At 41.4% G+C, this 18945-nt stretch overlaps 1 protein-coding gene across 1 annotated transcript; it reads left to right on the forward strand.

The window, feature by feature from the left end:
* The first annotated feature begins 2692 nt into the window (after positions 1 to 2692).
* slc25a15b (solute carrier family 25 member 15b) lies at positions 2693 to 18109 on the forward strand. The gene is made up of 8 exons (XM_014195876.3): positions 2693 to 2833; positions 3659 to 3787; positions 7336 to 7447; positions 11368 to 11514; positions 11627 to 11764; positions 14814 to 14989; positions 15279 to 15437; positions 15646 to 18109. The coding sequence occupies exons 2-8, from the start codon at positions 3733 to 3735 to the stop codon at positions 15765 to 15767; spliced, it is 909 nt and encodes a 302-aa protein (XP_014051351.1). The 5' UTR covers positions 2693 to 2833; positions 3659 to 3732; the 3' UTR covers positions 15768 to 18109.
* Positions 18110 to 18945: the final 836 nt, after the last annotated feature.

Raw genomic sequence — 18945 nt, forward strand, 5'->3', positions numbered from 1 at the left:
TGGTCAGGGAGGTGACCAAGAACCCGATGTTCACTCTAGAGTTCCTCTGTGGAGATGTGAGAACCTTCCAGAAGGACAACCATCTCTGCAGCACTCCACCAATCAGGCCTTTATGGTAGAGTGGCCAGATGGAAGCCACTCCTCACTTAGACACATGACAGCCCACTTGGAGTTTGCCAAAAAAGCACCCAAAGGACTCTCAGACCATGAGAAACAAGATCCTCTGGTCTGAATTGTTTTATTCAGGACCTCAGACTGGGACAAAGGTTCTCCTTCCAACAGGACCACAACCCTAAGCATACAACGAAGACAACGTAGGAGTGTTTTCAGGACAAGTCTCTGAATGTCCTTGAGTGGCCCAGCCAGAGCCCGGACTTGAACCTGATCAAACATCTCTGGAGAGACCTGAAAATAGCTGTGCCGCAATGCTCCCCATCCAACCTGACAGAGCTTAAGAAGATCTTCAGGGAAGAACGGGAGAAACTCCAAATACAGATGTACCAAGCTTGTAGCGTCATACCCAGGGGCGGAAATCCCGGGGGGGACGGGGGACACACGACCCCCCCATCCTTGGAAAAATATAATTTGTCCCCCCCCAATATATCACTGAAACATAACTATGTAATTTAAATAATATTAATAATACGCAATGAAAGCAATTGTGCTGATTATAGACACTTAATAGCGCGTTTTTAAGTTTCAAAAGATTGCGACCCCCCCCCCCCCACACTCTTTGCCTCACAATGTTTTGATCCACTGCCAGTTCCTTAGTTGGCAAGGTAACAGAGGGGTCGTATCTACTGTCTGAAAGGCACTCAATGAACGTAACTGAAGTGAGGTTAATCCAGTCAATCGCGCACACACACTAGCTGAATATGCAGAGCTAGAGCGCAAATATTAACTATTAAGCTAGCTAGTACCTATTCTATTTATGTGGCCTCGTCAAAGATGGAATCTTTGCTATTGTCAATTTATTCCAAGATCAGCATGCAGATGATGTAAGTTAGTGCTTCAAAGTCCCTGCGATAAGGTTAGCGATAAACTGAAGTCCAAACTGAACAGAACTACACTCTCTACCATTGTCTTAAATATATTTAAGGGTCTCGTTGCAAAAGCTAAATTGTCGCAAGGGAACTTTTATTTATTTATTTATTTTATTTCACCTTTATTTAACCCGGGTAGCAAAGATTATAGCAAACACCACTGAAACGGAATTGGTGCTCGCTAGCTTTGCAAATTCAGCTATTGTTGGAAGCCAGCCAATATGAAACAAACTATTAAAATTACAAAAGGTTGCAGCATATGTTGTGTAAATGGTGAACTCATACAGCTGTCAACTCTTGTCATTTTAAACCGTTTCACATTTGCTAGCTACCTTTTAGATCGAAGCCCAAATAGAATGATAAAAGATAAGATGATAGAAGCCCATCTCCTACTGTAAATAACCTACACACTGTGTGTGTGTGTGTGTGTAGCCAGCCAGCCAGCCAGGTAGAAAAATGGCAGAAAAATAAAAGACGGACATCAGAGTATTTTTCAGTACACCAAAACGCAAAGTAAGAACCCTAGTAGCCTAATATCTCAAAGACTAGTTGATAAAATGTTCATAAGAAAGAAATGAAATTCTAATGTAAATGTTTCACAATGATGTCATTAGGCAGAGCAGGCAACAGATGGCACACAGACAGCAGAGTTGGGGACAGATATGCAGGGACAGACTGGCAGAGACAGGGAGTCTCAGGTAAGTTTGTTGAGTCTTTGTTTGGCAACATTATGAAAGGTTCTCCATTTTTTTGACTTGTAAAATAGGAACATAATTGGAAAATGCCATGGATACCCCCACTCTCAACTTAAACTGGTGACTGAACTAAGATTTGTTAAAGGCAATGGTATTGCTGTTGTGATTAGTTGTGTAGTTTTGGGTACCGGTAGTTAGGAGTACGGCAAACACCTTATTTCTTTGGTTCCTCAATATACATTTACCATATTACAATGTAGGCTATGTGTTACATCACTACTTTTGGTGTCCACCTCAGGAATTGCTCTGGAGAAAATTTAATGTAATTGTCCCCTCCAAAGTTGATATCAGATTTTCGCCCGTGGTCATACCCATTAAGACTCAGGGCTGTAATCGCTTCCAAAGGTACTTAAACAAGGTTCTGAGTAAAGGGTCGTAATACTTATGTAAATGTGATATTTCCGTTTTTTATTTTTAATCCGTCGCAAGGCATGAAATAACAGGTTATCGCGCAAACAACGCAATTATCACAACACTTACGTTGTAATATTCTTTTTTTTCTGCCTTGGCTTCCCAAGTGATTTTACCCACGCACCGCTACTGTCTACAAAGAATAACGAATCATTATGATGCAAGGTGATCTGTAGATCAGTTCGTCGGCAGTCCCTGCACCGGCGGCAGCAATGTCAAACAAGCCCGATGTCCATGCTACAACGGGTTATAGCCATGAGTCCTCTGTGTATTTCTATCTATCGATATGACTACAGGCACAACTCCCATAAATAGTTTTTTTCAAAGTTGGCGAAATGCGTCCACTTATATCAGTGTATTCGTAACAACCATTACGAAAGTTCTATTCGATCAAATAAACCTCACCTAGCAAATGATCAATTACAATTTTTGTTGACCAAATTCGACACATTGACCTTCATACAAACAAAATGACTCACTTCGTGGCGTTATTTTTCGTGGACAGATTTTGGGCGGAGTAAAACAATATCTCGCCTCGCCTCTTCCTCTCTGTCGAAGCCCACGTTTGAATTAGATGGCCTTGGATGCTCTGTCTCTAGCAACCTGTTATACGTAGCACCAAAGGTAAGTCAGAATGGAGAGTAGTGTTCTATATGAAGCTAAATAAATGCAGAGAACTTGAATGAACCCTGCCTTTAGCAGTATAGGTAGCTAGCTAGCCTACATCCACATATCATCGCCGTAATATGTAGCTACTGCTAAGCTAGCTACAGTTTGTCCTTACATTCGATGCATTGCCAGCTGTTAATGTTGTAGCTTGCTTATCCAGGCACCCGAGTCATTTTCACCATTCTTGTTCAGATCGCAAACTAACTTTTGAAATACCAACATGATTGCCATAATGCACTGTGCAACAGGAGTGCATAGATGGCGGTTTTCACAGTTAATATCTTATTCATTTATATACACAATCTATGGTTTCGTATGTGCTGAGCGTGACAGTCGCCTTCTTCTCTGGCTCCTTGAACTTTCGCACCAGTTTATGCATCGAATGAAAAGTGATCACAGACTAGCAAATTGAGACTTGCATTAGAATTGGGAATGGACAGCTAGTCTACTCTAGATGATACCTCTGCTATTTAGAATTTATACACTGTATTAGAGTTGCATGTGAACAAAAGAGGAACTGTGATTTACTGCCTCATTTGTCGTGGGAAAAACAACTACCAAGGTGAAATGGAGTGACATTTATGTCAATGTTCATTAAGGTGCGATATATACTGTAGCTTAAATAAGAATTTGTTCTTAGCTGACTTGCCTATTTATTTATCGTTTTTCTACTGTACCCACTGATTTTTATGGTGAGTGATAACTGGTTTAACATGTAATAGTAGCTTCGTAGTTTTTTTTTTGTACAGTGAGTATTTACTGTATATGGTTGTTTCACAGATTGGCATTGGAGTAGGAGCTGTACCATAATAAAGTAGGAACCCTTCTACAGGTAGTTCCAGATCTCCATCTCAATGGCCCCACACCCAGTGGTGCAGGCCATCATTGACCTCTCAGCTGGAGCTATAGGTAAAGTAACAGTTGCAAAGCACAGTTTCGGGGGCTCAAATTATTATTGTGTTTTTGCCCCTAATGGGGCAGAGAGAAAAAGGTGCAGTTTCATAGCTAATCTCATGCTATTTTAAAAATGTTGCTATGAGGCTGAGAGAGAATGTAGCTGTTTTAGAGCTCTGGGATTCATGCAACTAGCAGGAACTTCGTCGGACACGATAAAAGGCATTTCATTTGTACAATTATTGTCCAACAAGTGTTTAAAGGCCTTAATTGTTTAATTCTAGCATTAAATTATTCAAACTTAATATCCATTATTGCCTGTTTTCTTGAATGTTGTCGTGTCTTTGGCTATGCCGGATTAAGTGATATGACATGCTAACCTATAACATTCTTTCTCTAATTAATATTACCTGATTAAGCTAATCATGTAAATGTAATTAACTAGAAAGTCGGGGCACCACGGAAGAACGTTTATAGAGCCGTTACCTTCCGAATAAACTCTTAAAATACTTAGTAATACTTTACATCAATAGCAGTCAATATTAACCCGTATCTTATTTTCAGTCTCATAATGAAAGTTGTAAATTCTTGGCTATCTTCACGAACCCTGGCTAACAAGTTGAATCAGCAATACCAAATTGGGTTTAATTATTTATTTACTAAATACCTAAACTAATCACACAGAATTACAAATACACCGAATACAAATGATGTCATACATGATGGCTGGTTACACAAAGGAAAGGGGGTTGGGCTTGAATGAAAGAGCGGGAAGATTTAGGAACAAAGAAACAGCAGCTATGCTATCGTAAATACATTATCTTATGCATTCTAAATTACCGCCCATTTGGAAAAGGAAAATGCAATAAATATTTACTCTGAGCTGCGCTTCGGTAGATTGGTCGTAGATGCTGGCCGGGTTGGCCAACAGATCTTCCTGTCCTCAGAAGAATGTCTCTGGTGGTAAATTGGATACGTGGTGGTATCTTCGTGTGTTCGTTGTTAGACTGGATCCGTCGTCCGTCCTTTCCTAGCCCACGTCTACAGCGGCCGCTGCTAACTCAACGGCTAGGACGTATCACTTCTGTAGTGAATAAGCTCAAAGTTCATACCATTCGCCACCAAAGCTCACGCCGAGGTTGGCTTAGTTCTGTACTTGACGTGTGTCCTTCTAACGTAGAGGCTGCAGACCTCACGTACTGGAACATGTGGTTATCTTTTCGTCAAAGGCTTATATAGTGGAGAGGGGGAAGGATGTGTTTCATCGTTTATAACCCCTGTCTCTTCACAGGGGTGGGCCACTGATCAAGCAGGGCACTTTCCTTATGAAAACCCAATTCTCTCATTTGGAAGCTAAAATTACATTTAATCTCCTAACAAACAATTTCAATATCAAACATTTCAATTGCATAACAATTCCATGTGACTCTGATAACTAGAGGGTATATACTTTCTCAGGTACAGTTTATGTCGTCCTGTCATCAGTCATAATGTCTCAGATGACAACCGAACTGACATCCATACTCATTACGTTCCCAAGCATATTTCCAACTGGTTTTATTACCAAAATATGGTTCCTTTTCCCCATTTGTTTGATGTTCCCAGACTCTCTATATTTAACACAGGCTATTCAAGTCCTTCAGTAGGGTCAGAAAGAGAGGGGAAGGGAGAAAGGTATTTATGGGGGGGTCATAAACCTTACCCACAGGCCAACGTCATGACAATGTTAAACACTTTTTTTGGAGTGTTTGAAAATGTGATCCTTTGCTCCGGACAAGGGCATTTCCAGGCATAGAGCCGACATGGGAATTAATAATATTGAAAGTATATAGAAAATTCCAAAACAAATATTTTTCTTATAAAATTCCCCTAAATATACATTTTTAAACTCAAATAATGCAAAATAAATTACATTCTACTATTAAAAAATAAAAGTTTCCCTGCTGGAGAAGGACTGTTTGAAGAATCCCTGAGCTAATTTCCAGCTATTGTAAACATTTTGACATGAGGCTGAGAGAAAATGTTGCTAATTGCCTGTCATCCCAAACCACTTTTGTCATGGCTTATGACATGTTCATATAATATCTGGGGGGGCCAACCTCCGGGGGGCCCCCAAAGCTTGTGGGCTCCCACCTTGTGGGGGCTGCAGGGGTGTGTGCTACGCCAGTGTAAAGTAACAACATTATACTGTAACATCAATATGAATATCCTGGTCCCAGGTCTGTTTGTGCTGTATGGCCAACTCCTATGCCATCGCCAGTAAAGAAGGATGTTGGGGTCCCTTTGAATAAAACGCATCACACACTTATAAAAGAAAGGGAAAACCCTGTGCTCAGCAGTGTGTCTAGTTCGGGGTGCTGGTTTGCCATCAACAACTAGTATTCAAACATTATTTGATATAAAAAAAAAACTAGTTTTCGTAGGAAAACTAGCCTAGTATTAAAAAGGAAGGAAGGAAGTAAGTGAACCACACACTAGAAAAGACAGATGACATGACCTTTGTTCTATTTATTTAAATTTTTATTTTGCAGTGCAGCAGTGATAAACGCATGCAAAATAAGAAATAAACTAAAGCCAACGTTTTTCGCCTGTCTTTTTTTAAAGGGAAAATCTGCAGTTACTATTCATTTTTACTTAAATTTATATTTACCCATTGATTCTTGAAGAATATAACTTTTAAATCCCTCATGAGCTTAGTTCAACTGTTGTACCCCATCAGAACCCCAGAAATAAACTTGTTTTAGTCCACTATTTGTAAACAGATTTTAAATGTAAACAAACACCGTATATAGCCTCAAAACATGATTAAAAATGCATCCATAGCCCTATTTTGTGAATTTGATAGTGGTTACATACAGCCTCATCCCTCAGCTTTGTCGGGAAGTATGCTTTGTTATTGTTTCCACTGTGGCTTGCCCCTTTTTAAGTGTTTGGTTTTTGAATACTTATCACACACTGTTGCAAATCCTTATGACTTACACTTATTGCACACCAGTGGTCTGGATGGCCAAGATAGAGATTAAATATCTAAACATTTGACTATTTGTGTAACTACATCTGAGTAAATGTTCTTGAGAGCTTGACCTACTAACTATTGTAACGTAATAGCAGTAGCCATGCTAAAGGGTGTCCATTGTTCAGAGTCCTCACCTCATCTAGCAGGACACTGACTGCTGACTATTGCCTTCCCCCAGCCTGGCCCTTTGTGTTTCCAATGGCTGTGATCACTGTCACACACACACACTATCACAAAGCTCACTCTACAGATCCTTATCTCTCAGTGTCAAATGTGGGGGAGGGTAAGCGCTGAATCAGGACGAGTGGTGTATTTTTACAGCAATTACAACACTCGTAAGATATACCACGAAAGAAGTAGGATTCCTTGTAACTTTGCATGATGAAAGATGACCCACACTTCTCTTCGTAATCATAAGGTTCAGGTTTTGTCACTGGCTTAAGTAGCCTGGTCCCAGATCTAATTGTGCTGTCTTGTCAACTCCTATGGTCATAAAGTGAAATGGCTCCTTTTAACTGTCCCCACTTCACACCCATCCCCTACCCAGGAGGTACAGCGTGTGTGCTGAGTGGTCAGCCCCTGGACACAGCCAAGGTGAAGATGCAGACCTTTCCCTCCTTGTACCGAGGCTTTGTCCACTGCTTCTCCTCCACATACAAGTATGTAGTTTTGTCTGAGGCTCCTACCCTATGGGACATTCTGGCTAACTCCTGTTTCTGTAGCATGAGGCAGCTTAATGTACAAGTACACCCCCTGGACAGGACGCTAGTCTATCACAGGTCCACGTTAAAGTACAGTGCATTTGGAAAGTATTCAGACCCCTTGACCTTTTCAACATTTTATGTTACAGCCTTATTCTAAAATGCATGAAACATTTTTTTAAAGTCCTCATCAATCTACACGCAATAACATAATTACAGCAAAAACAGTTAAAAAAATGTAAAATCCAAAAATCTTAAACAGATACCTTATTTACATAAGTATTCATACCCTATGCTATGAGACTCGAAATTGAGCTCCGGTGTATCCTGTTCCCATTGATCATCCTTGATGTTTCTTCAATTTGATTAGAGTCCATCTGTTGTAAATTCAATTGATTGGATGTGATTTGGAAAGATACCCACCTGTCTATGTAAGGTCCCACAATTGACGGTGCATGTCAGAGCAAAAACCAAGCCATGAGGTTGAAGGAATTGTCCATAGAGCTCTGCGACAGGATTGTGTCGAGGCACAGATCTGGGATAACGTACCAAAACATTTCTGCAGCATTGAAGGTTCCCAAGAACACATTGGCCTCCATCATTCTTAAATGGAAGAAGTTTGGAACCATCAGACTCTTCCTAGAGCTGGCCACCCAACCAAACTGAGCAATCGGGGAGAAGGGCCTTGGTCTGGGAGGTGACCAAGAACCCAATGGTCACTCTGACAGAGCTTCCGAGTTCCTCTGTGGAGATGGGAGAACCTTCCAGACGGACAACCATCTCTGCAGCACTTCACCAATCAGGCCTTTATAGTAGTGGCCAGACAGTACTCCAGTACTTTGTTGAAGCACCTTTGGCAGCGATTTCAGCCTAGAGTCTTGGGTGTGACGCTACAAGCTTAGCTCACCTCTATTTGGGGAGTTTCTCCCTTCTCTGCAGATCCTCTCAAGCTCTGTCAGGTTGGATGGGAAGCGTTGCTGCACATCTACACTGCTCAAAAAAATTAAGGGAACACTTAAACAACACAATGTAACTCCAAGTCAATAACACTTCTGTGAAATCAAACTGTCCACTTAGGAAGCAACACTGATTGACAATACATTTCACATGCTGTTGTGCAAATGGAATAGACAACAGGTGGAAATTATAGGCAATTAGCAAGACACCCCCAATAAAGGAGTGGTTCTGCAGGTGGTGACCACATACCACTTCTCAGTTCCTATGCTTCCTGGCTGATGTTTTGGTCACTTTTTAATGCTGGCGGTGCTTTCACTCTAGTGGTAGCATGAGATGGAGTCTACAACCCACACAAGTGGCTCAGGTATGGCAGCTCATCCAGGATGGCACATCAATGTGAGCTGTGGCAAGAAGGTTTGCTGTGTCTGTCAGCGTAGTGTCCAGAGCATGGAGGCGCTACCAGGAGACAGGCCAGTACATCAGGAGACGTGGAAGAGGCCGTAGGAGGGCAACAACCCAGCAGCAGGACCGCTACCTCCACCTTTGTGCAAGGAGGAGCAGGAGGAGCACTGCCAGAGCCCTGCAAAATGACCTCCAGCAGGCCACAAATGTGCATGTGTCTGCTCAAACGGTCAGAAACGGACTCCATGAGGATGGTATGAGGGCCCGACGTCCACAGGTGGGGGTTGTGCTTACAGCCCAACACCGTGCAGGACGTTTGGCATTTGCCAGAGAACACCAAGATTGGCAAATTCGCCACTGGCGCCCTGTGCTCTTCACAGAAAAGCAGGTTCACACTGAGCACATGTGACAGACGTGACAGAGTCTGGAGACGCCGTGGAGAACGTTCTGCTGCCTGCAACATCCTCCAGCATGACCGGTTTGGCAGTGGGTCAGTCATGGTGTGGGGTGGCATTTCTTTGCGGGGCTGCACAGCCCTCCATGTGCTTGCCAGAGGTAGCCTGACTGCCATTAGGTACCGAGATGAGATCCTCAGACCCCTTGTGAGACCATATGCTGGTTCGGTTGGCCCTGGGTTCCTCCTAATACAAGACAATGCTAGACCTCATGTGGCTGGAGTGTGTCAGCAGTTCCTGCAAGAGGAAGGCATTGATGCTATGGACTGGCCTGCCCGTTCCCCAGACCTGAATCCAATTGAGCACATCTGGGACATCATGTCTCGCTCCATCCACCAACGCCACGTTGCACCACAGACTGTCCGGAAGTTGGCGGATGCTTTAGTCCAGGTCTGGGAGGAGATCCCTCAGGAAACCATCCGCCACCTCATCAGGAGCATGCCCAGGTGTTGTAGGGAGGTCATACAGGCACGTGGAGGCCACACACACTACTGAGCCTCATTTTGACTTGTTTTAAGGACATTACATCAAAGTTGGATCAGCCTGTAGTGTGGTTTTCCACTTTAATTTTGAGTGTGACTCCAAATCCAGACCTCCATGGGTTGATAAATTGGATTTCCATTTATTATTTTTGTGTGATTTTGTTGTCAGCATGTAAAGAAAAAAGTATTTAATAAGATTATTTCATTCATTCAGATCTAGGATGTGTTATTTTAGTGTTCCCTTTATTTTTTTGAGCAGTGTATTTTAAGGGCTCTCCAAAGATGTTTGCTCGTGTTCAAGTCCAGGCTCTTGCAGGGCCACTCAAGGACATCCAGAGACTTGTCCCGAAGCCACTGCTGTGTTGTCTTGGCTGTGTGCTTAGGGCCGTCCTGTTGGAAGGTGAGGTCCTGAGCGCTCTGGAGCAGGTTTTCATCAAGGATTGCTCTGTACTTTGCTTCATTAATCTTTCCTTCGATCCTTACTAGTCTCCCAGTCCTTGCCGCTGAAAAGCATCCTCACAGCATGCTTCACCATAAGGATGGTGCCAGGTTTCTTCCAGACGTGACTCTTGGCATTCAGGCCAAGAGTTCAATCTTGGTTTCATCAGACCAGAGAATCTTGTTTCTCATGGACAGTTCTTTAGGTGCCTTTTGGCAAACTCCAATTGGGCTGTCATGTGCATTTTCATGAGAAGTGGCATCCGTCTGGCCACTCTACCATAAAGGCCGGATTGGTGGAGTGCTGCAGAGATGGTTGTCCTTCAGTAAGGTTTTCCTATCTCCACAGAGGAACTCTGGAGCTCTGTCAGAATGACCATCGGGTTCTTGGTCACCTCCCTGACCAAGGCCCTTCTCCCCCAATTGCTCAATTTGGCCGGGCGGCCAGCTCTAAGAAGCATCTTGGTGGTTCCAAACTTCTTCCATTTAAGAATGATGGAGGCTGCTGTGTTCTTGGGGACCTTCAATGCTGCATACTTTTTTTTGCTACCCTTCCCCAGATCGGTGCCTCGACACAATCCTGTCTCGGCGCTCTACGGACAATTCCTTCAAACTCATGGCTTGGTCTTTGCTCTGACATGCACTGTCAACTGTGGGACCTTATATAGACAGGTGTGTGCCTTTCAAATTCTGTCCAATCAATTGACTTTACCACAGGTGGACTCCAATCAAGTTGTAGAAACATCTCAAGGATGACCAATGGAAACAGGATGTACCTGAACTCAATTTCGAGTCTCACAGCAAAGAGTCTGAATACTTATGTAAATAAGGTAGGTCTGTTATTTTGAATACATTTGCAAAAAGGTATAACCTGTTTTTGCTTTCTTATTATAGGGTATTGTGTGTAGATTGATGGGGGGGGGAATACCCTTATCCATTTTATAGTAAGGCTGTAATGTAACAAGGTGGAAAAAGTCAAGGGGTCTGAATACTTTCCTAATGCACTGATGTAATGTATTTTGACTATGGATGACATCAAGTATTTTGTCTGCCTGTGGTTGTTTTATAGTGTTGTAAACAATATCTTGTAAATTGTTCTAATCTTGTGGAGTGACACTTTAATAAACTACTCTAAACTGTACAGACAGGTGGGTCTCCGAGGGCTCTACCAGGGTACCAGCCCAGCCCTGATGGCTAACATCGCTGAGAATTCTGTCCTCTTCATGAGCTACGGATTCTGCCAGGAGGTTGTTCGCACAATGGCAGGACTGGGAACTGAGGCTCCACTCAGGTATGGAAAGATACTGGGATGTAGGCCTAATTAATGCTCGCTCTCTTTCAGTAGTCGGCATACCATCTCCTACTGTATGTTCTCTCTTTCTCTAAATGTCTCTGTCTTTCAGTGACATGCAAAAAGCATGTGCTGGGTCGGTAGCATCCATATTCTCCTCTCTGGTCCTGTGCCCCACTGAGCTGGTCAAGTGTCGTCTACAAGCCATGTACGAGATGGAAGCGTCTGGCAAGATCGCAAAGGGCCAAAAGTGAGTGTTTAAAGGCCCAGTGCAGTCAACATTTTCCTGTGTTTTGTATCATATTGTATAACAGCTGATGACACTAACACTGTAAAAGTGTTATTTCCTGATAGTTGCTGGTTGAAAATACAATCTACACAGGACCTTCTAATCATCAGATTTTGTATGAGTGGAGCTTCGACAGGCGGTAAATTAGTTAATGTTAGAGGTCGACCGTGGCCGATTTTTCCACGAGGAGACTGTGTGGCAGGCTGACCACCTGTTACGCGAGTGCAGCAAGGAGCCAAGGTAATCTTAACATAATCACTAGTTAACTACACATGGTTGATGATATTACTAGGTTAACTAGCTTGTCCTGCGTTGCATATAATCAATGCGGTGCCTGTTAATTTATCATTGAATCACAGCCTACTTCGCCAAATGGGTGATGTTTTAACTAGAGGTCGACCGATTATAATTTTTTTATATAATGTTTTTTTATAATGACAATTACAACAATACTGAATGAACACTTATTTTAACTTAATATAATACATAAATAAAATCTATTTAGCCTCAAATAAATAATGAAACATGTTTAAATAATGCAAAACAAAGTGTTGGAGAAGAAAGTAAAAGTACAATATGTGCCATGTAAGAAAGCTAATGTTTAAGTGTCTTGCTCAGAACATGGGAACATATGAAAGCTAGTGGTTCCTTTTAACATGAGTCTTCAATATTCCCAGGTAAGAAGTTTTAGGTTGTAGTTATTATATTATTATAGGAATTATAGGACTATTTCTCTCTATACGATTTGTATTTCATATACCTTTGACTATTGGATGTTCTTATAGGCACTTTAGTATTGCCAGTGTAACAGTATAGCTTCCGTCCCTCTCCTCGCTCCTACCTGGACTCAAACCAGGAACACATTGACAACAGCCACCCTCGAAGCAGCGTTACCCATGTAGTCTCAGAGCGAGTGAAGTTTGAAACGCTATTAGCGTGCACCCGGCTAACTAGCTAGTCATTTCACATCAATTACACCAGCCTAATCTTGGGAGTTGATAGGCTTGAAGGGGTGAGTATAATTTGTGGAACGTTCCAACAGGAATCTGTTCCAAAAAACGTAAAGTAAAAGGTTGCCAACCAACAACGCATACAAAGTAGCAACGCATACAAACCTAGCTAACTAGCTGCCGAATAGGCATCAACTCACCACGTAGCTTATTCTTAATGTTTGTCCATAGGCAAACAGACATGTGAGGACAGACATTTTTTGGAATAAACGTGATGAGTGAAAAAGCACAATCGTTGCACGAATGTACCTAACCATAAACATCAATGCCTTTCTTAAAATCAATACACAGAAGTACATTTTTTTAAACCTGCATATTTAGTTAATAGAAATATATATTGGCAGACAATATTAACTAGGTAAATTGTGTCACTTCTCTTGCGTTCATTGCAAGCAGAGTCAGGGTATATGTAACAGTTTGGGCTGCCTTGCTCGTTGCAAACTAATTTGCCAGAATTTTACATAATTATGACGTAACATTGAAGGTTGTGCAATGTAACAGCAATATTTAGACTTAGGGATGCCACCCGTTAGATAAAATACGGAACGGTTCCGTATTTCACTGAAAGAATAAACGTTTTGTTTTCGAAATGATAGTTTCCAGATTTGACCGTATTAATGACCAAAGGCTCGTATTTCTGTGTTTATTATATTACAATTAAGTCTATGATTTGATAGAGCAGTCTGACTGAGCGGTGGTAGGCAGCAGCAGGCTCGTAAGCATTCATTCAAACTTTACTGAGTTTGCCAGCAGCTCTTAGCCATGCTTGAATCACAGCGCTGTTTATGACTTCAAGCCTATCAACTCCTGAGATTAGGCTGGCAATACTGAAGTGCCTATTAGAACATCCAATGGTCAAAGGCATATGAAATACAAATAGTATAGAGAGAAATGGTCGACGCGTCATAACTACAACCTAAAACTTCTTAACTGGGAATATTGAACCACCAGCTTTCATATGTTCTGAGCATGGAACGTTAGCTTTCTTACATGGCACATATTGCACTTTACTTTCTTCTCCAACACTGTGTTTTTGCATTATTTAAACCAAATTGAGCATGTTTCATTATTTACTTATGTATTATGTTAAGTTGAAATAAGTGTTCATTGTTCATTCAGTGTTGTTGTAATTGTCATTATTACATATATTTATTTAATCGGTATCGGCTTTTTTTGGTCCTCCAATAATCGTTATTGAAAAATCATAATTGGTCGACCTCTAGTTAATAGACCAATAACAAACAGAGTTCCAAACCCCTCTGCCAATGGGCGAGATCGTTTTGCATCGCCTAGTGCTTTGGGAGGGCAGGGTTTGCACATTTTAGACCTTTCCATTGGACCTAAAGTGAAATCTCCACCCACCCGGGGCAGCGAGCAATGCAATGCAATGCAATGCAATGCAATGCAATGCAATGCAATGCAATGCAATGCAATGCAATGCAATGCAATGCAATGCAATGCAAAGCAAACTCGCTCAGTAACAGCTAGTTTTCAGTTTTCCCCTCCCCGCTCAGTCCACTCCAAGGCAGTCCTAGCAAAAATCTTGCTTGACTTTTTATCTTTTTGACCATGTTACCCAGAAATAATTTTATATTGATCTAAAAAATAATATTCACCTAATTAATTACATTTTTCACTTAAGTTTTGCTATTTAAAAAAAAAAAAAGTCTCTTTTGTTTAGAGGGCTTCCAACATTGTGTAAACTATTCTTACAAAAGGGCCATGTTTTGATTTTCATATTACCTCTTATAAAAGAGCTTTTCTACCTCTGAATTGGAGGAGTGGTCCGGTGTGGCTGAGTTTGTAAAAGTGTAGCACTAATAGTGCCAAGGTTGTTGGTTCAATTCCTGCAGGAATCCCATACAAATTTTAAGTATGCACTCACTGTTCTGTAAGTCGCTTTCCATAAAAGCGACTGCTAAATGGCACACACAAAGTGTATAAACTTTCCATTTTCTCTCTCTCTCTCTGCCTCTCTTTCTCTCTTTCTCTGCCTGCAGCACGGTGTGGTCGGTGGTGAAGTCAGTGATGAAGCAAAATGGTCCTACAGGGTTTTTCACAGGCCTGACCACAACCATCGCCAGAGAGGTGCCTGGGTACTTCTGCTTCTTCGGGGCCTACGAGCTCTGCCGAACCACCTTTGCTGACAACATGAAGTGCAGCAAGGATGACATAGGTAGTGTTACTTAACTATTAAGGGATGGCAAGTAGCCTAGATGTTAGAGTCCTGGGCCTTCCCGAGGGGATGGGATAAAGGAGAATGCTTTTAAAGATTAATTGTGTAGCAATATACTTGATTGTTATTCCTTTTGGGATTATGTCGGAATTGGCCAATGTAAAGCAATCACCTTTTGCGCCGAACTCTCTTTCCAAAACATTCAACCTAATTTGGTTAGTTTGTTAGAAAAAACACACTATGCTTATGGCTGTGTTCCTGATGACTTGTGCCTATGTGTATGTTACAGGAGTGGCCCCTATTGTGTTCAGTGGGGGTTTCGGGGGTGCATGCCTGTGGCTGGTGGTCTACCCCTTTGACTGTGTCAAGTCTCGCATCCAGGTCATGTCAATGATAGGGCGCCAGGAAGGTTTCTTCAAGACCATGATGGCCATCATGAGGACGGAAGGTAGGCACTGTGTGGGATGTTTTGAGCAACATTTTTAAACATGAATTGTAAAGACGTTCCTATCTTCAAACATTATAGATAATTGATCCCCCCCCCCCCCTTTGTAAAAATCCGCTCTGTGCTTCGAGCAAGATGCATCACTCCTCTTACACGCTTTGTTGAGGACAATAGGAAATATGATCCTTTCCTGTCTACCCCTTTTGTTTAGGTGTAAGGGCGCTCTATTCTGGTTTGACCCCCACCATGATCCGCACGTTCCCCGCCAACGGAGCCCTGTTCCTGGGGTACGAGGCCAGCCGTAAGTTCATGATGAAACAGTTTGACAGCTGACCTGGTCCTCCTCTGACAACGATGTCCCCCATCTCTTTTTTTGCCTTGTCATTTGTTCTGGTTAACCCTACTACGTTGTCGTTAACCTCCTACAACACTCCGAACTGGTTGAAATGACCTGATTTTCAATGAGTTCTGGTTGTAAGTGGGTTGAGCTTTGCCCGCTGGGTTGGCCTTGGAACCCACACTCCTCAGAGTGAAGCATTGTGGCTAATATTATGTTTTTAGATACTTGACTTTAAATGTGAATATACACTGAGTGTATAAAACATTAGGAACCTAATATTGAGTTGCATCCCCTTTTGCCCTGAACAGCCTCAATTTGTTAGGGAATGGACTCTACAAGGTGTCAAAAGCGTTCCACAGGGATGCTGGCCCATGTTGACTCCAATGCTTCCCACAGATGTGTCAATTGGCTGGATGTCCTTTGCGTGGTGGACCTTTCTTGATACACACAGGAAACTGTTGTGCATGAAAAACCCAGCTGCATTGCAGTTCCTGAAACACTTCAACCGGTGCGCCTGGCACCTACTACAGTACCATTCCCCGTTCAAAAGGCACTTAAATCTTCTCTGAATGGCATACATTCACAATCCATCTCTATTGTCTCAAGGCTTAAATATCCTTTAACCTGTTTCCTCCCCTTCGTCTACACTGATTTGAAGTAGATTTAACAGGTGATATCAATAAGGGATCATAGACTGACCGGGTGAATCCAGTTGAAAACTATGTCATGGACCTAATTCTTTGTACACTTGGTGTAAGGTTGATATACAGGATGCATTTCCAGACCTGATTTGAAACGGGATCAAGGTCTGGGAGTGGAGTATTAGTGTTTTAATTTTTTTTATTTTACAGTATTAATAAAATACATGTTATTTTATAAAGCCCTTTTTACATTCGCATTTGTCTGTGGTACGTCAGCGCAGAATCTCAGAATAGTCATAATCTATTTCTTAATCTGCGAGAGGGATATACTACAAAGCAGAATCAAGGAGTTAGACAGTTAACTTGGTTATATATTCTGAAAAAACATTTTATATTTTAAAGAAATAAGCTTCAAATGTGCATGGTCCAATTGGCTCCACAAACAAAAACGCGTATCTAAGTTTAGCTTTCTTAAAGAACCAGAAAATGATCAGTTATTTCTCTGTTTATCAAAGTTAGCAGGCTAATGCATTGATCCTGCTTTGTAGTATACCCCTGAGATGTTACTGTTCTTTTGTGGTCTCTTCTGTCTACTGCAGAAGGGAAATGCATATACACAGCTAACCGTTATTTTCCTCCTATTCTCAACACTCTACTGGAGTGGACTTGACCCGAGGGGTATACCACAAAGCGGGATCAAAGAATTAGCCAGTTAACTTTGATAAACAACCAGAAATAACTATTGCTTTTCTGATTCATTAAGAAATATGTGTTTTTGGTTGAGCCAATTAGACCAGGCCATTTCAAGCTTATCCTTCTAAAAAATGACTAAGTTATTTCAGAATATTTAGGCAAGTAAGCTGGGTAACTCATTGATCCTTTGTTGTATACCCCTCTGGCTTACTTGTCATAGTGCTGGTACACTATTGAGAGAGGCACTGTAATAGTACTGTATTTTCCAGCCATTCCAAGAAAACAGCACTCGGTATTCAAATGCATTTCAATACTGCAGCCGGATTGCCTTCATGCCAAGTTCCCTGAAATGTAACTCCATTATTCAAATGTTCAGTGTTTTTCTGTCCTTTTTTTTGTAATTAATATTGGTAACGCTTAACATTCAGTTGCTCTTATAGCTGTGTAATAATGCTGAAATTATTATAGCAACAACATTGTACTAACATGTTATGTCAGTAACTGCGTTATAATTCATTTGAGCAGTTTTGTAATTACATAGGGGAGGAATTGGGGTGAAGTGTTACCTTATTATTGTTTGTCTATTAACCACTATTCTTCACCTTGTTTGTCATGTAATGTTATAATGTGATGTGCAAGACCATGAAATTCTCCGCTTCAAGTATAATATCCAAACTGCCAATTGCAATGATCTGCAGGAGGTATCATTCCATTGTCAAATATTCCTTAAACAAGTCTTTCACTTTAGACATTTTAAATATGCAATATTTATTTCAAATAAAGATGCATATTCTATTATTCATGTTCAGCAAATTATCAGGACCGAGTAGCCTATTATACTATCCTACTGTAAAGAGTACAGTACTGTATAGAGTAAAGAATACTAACTGTATATGTTGGGGAAAAATAGTTTTGGTATTGTAATTACATGACTTGCATTAAAAGTGTCACTGCAGGACAAAGATGTGGGACATCTCATGTGCTGCATTCAGTACTTCACACCCCTTGACTTTTTCCACATTTTGTTGTGTTACAGCCTAAATTTAAAATTTAGATTTTTGATGTCACTGGCCTACACTCAATACTCAAATGTCATAGTGGAATTATGTTTTTCAAAATTATGACAAATTAATGAAAAGCTGAAATGTCTTGAGTCAATAAGTATTCAACCCCTTTTGTTATGTCAAGCCTAAATAAGTTCAGGAGTACAAATTTTCTTAACACGTCTCATAAGTTGTATGGTGTGTTTTGAAAATTATTTTTGAATGACTACCTCATCTCTGTACCCCACACATACAATTATTTGTAAGGTCCCTCAGTCGAGCAGTGAATTTCAAACAGAGATTCAACCACAAAGACCAGGGAGGTTTGCAAATAAGGACGTCTATTGGTAGATGTAAAAAGAAATCTGACATTAAATATCCCTCTAAGCATGGCGACGATATTAATTACACTGGATGGTGTAGTAATACATCCAGTCAGAATAAAGATACAGGCATCCTTCCTATCTCAGTTGCCAGAGAGGAAAGAAACTGCTCAGGGATTTCACCATAAGGCTAATGCTTTAGGGCGTTTGGTACCCTGATCTGCGCAATGCGTGAGTAGTGGGTTCAAGATCCGGGACCAGAGTACCATGTATTCTGATGCGGCAGCGTGAGTTGCGTGGACCTTTTTGTTCCTGTGGTAAACAAGCTAGCTCGCTGATGTCATGTAAACTGTTATTTTCAGGTTTTGTGGAATCAAAACGTATTATGTAGACTTATAACAAAGGCTCCAGGTAACCAAACCAGGGTACCGAATTTCAGATGTGATAATGCCCTAACAGTTAGAGTTTAAT

Source organism: Salmo salar, chromosome 04 (genome assembly GCF_965601325.2).
Source record: "Salmo salar chromosome 04, fSalSal1, whole genome shotgun sequence".
NCBI classification, from domain to species: domain Eukaryota; kingdom Metazoa; phylum Chordata; class Actinopteri; order Salmoniformes; family Salmonidae; genus Salmo; species Salmo salar.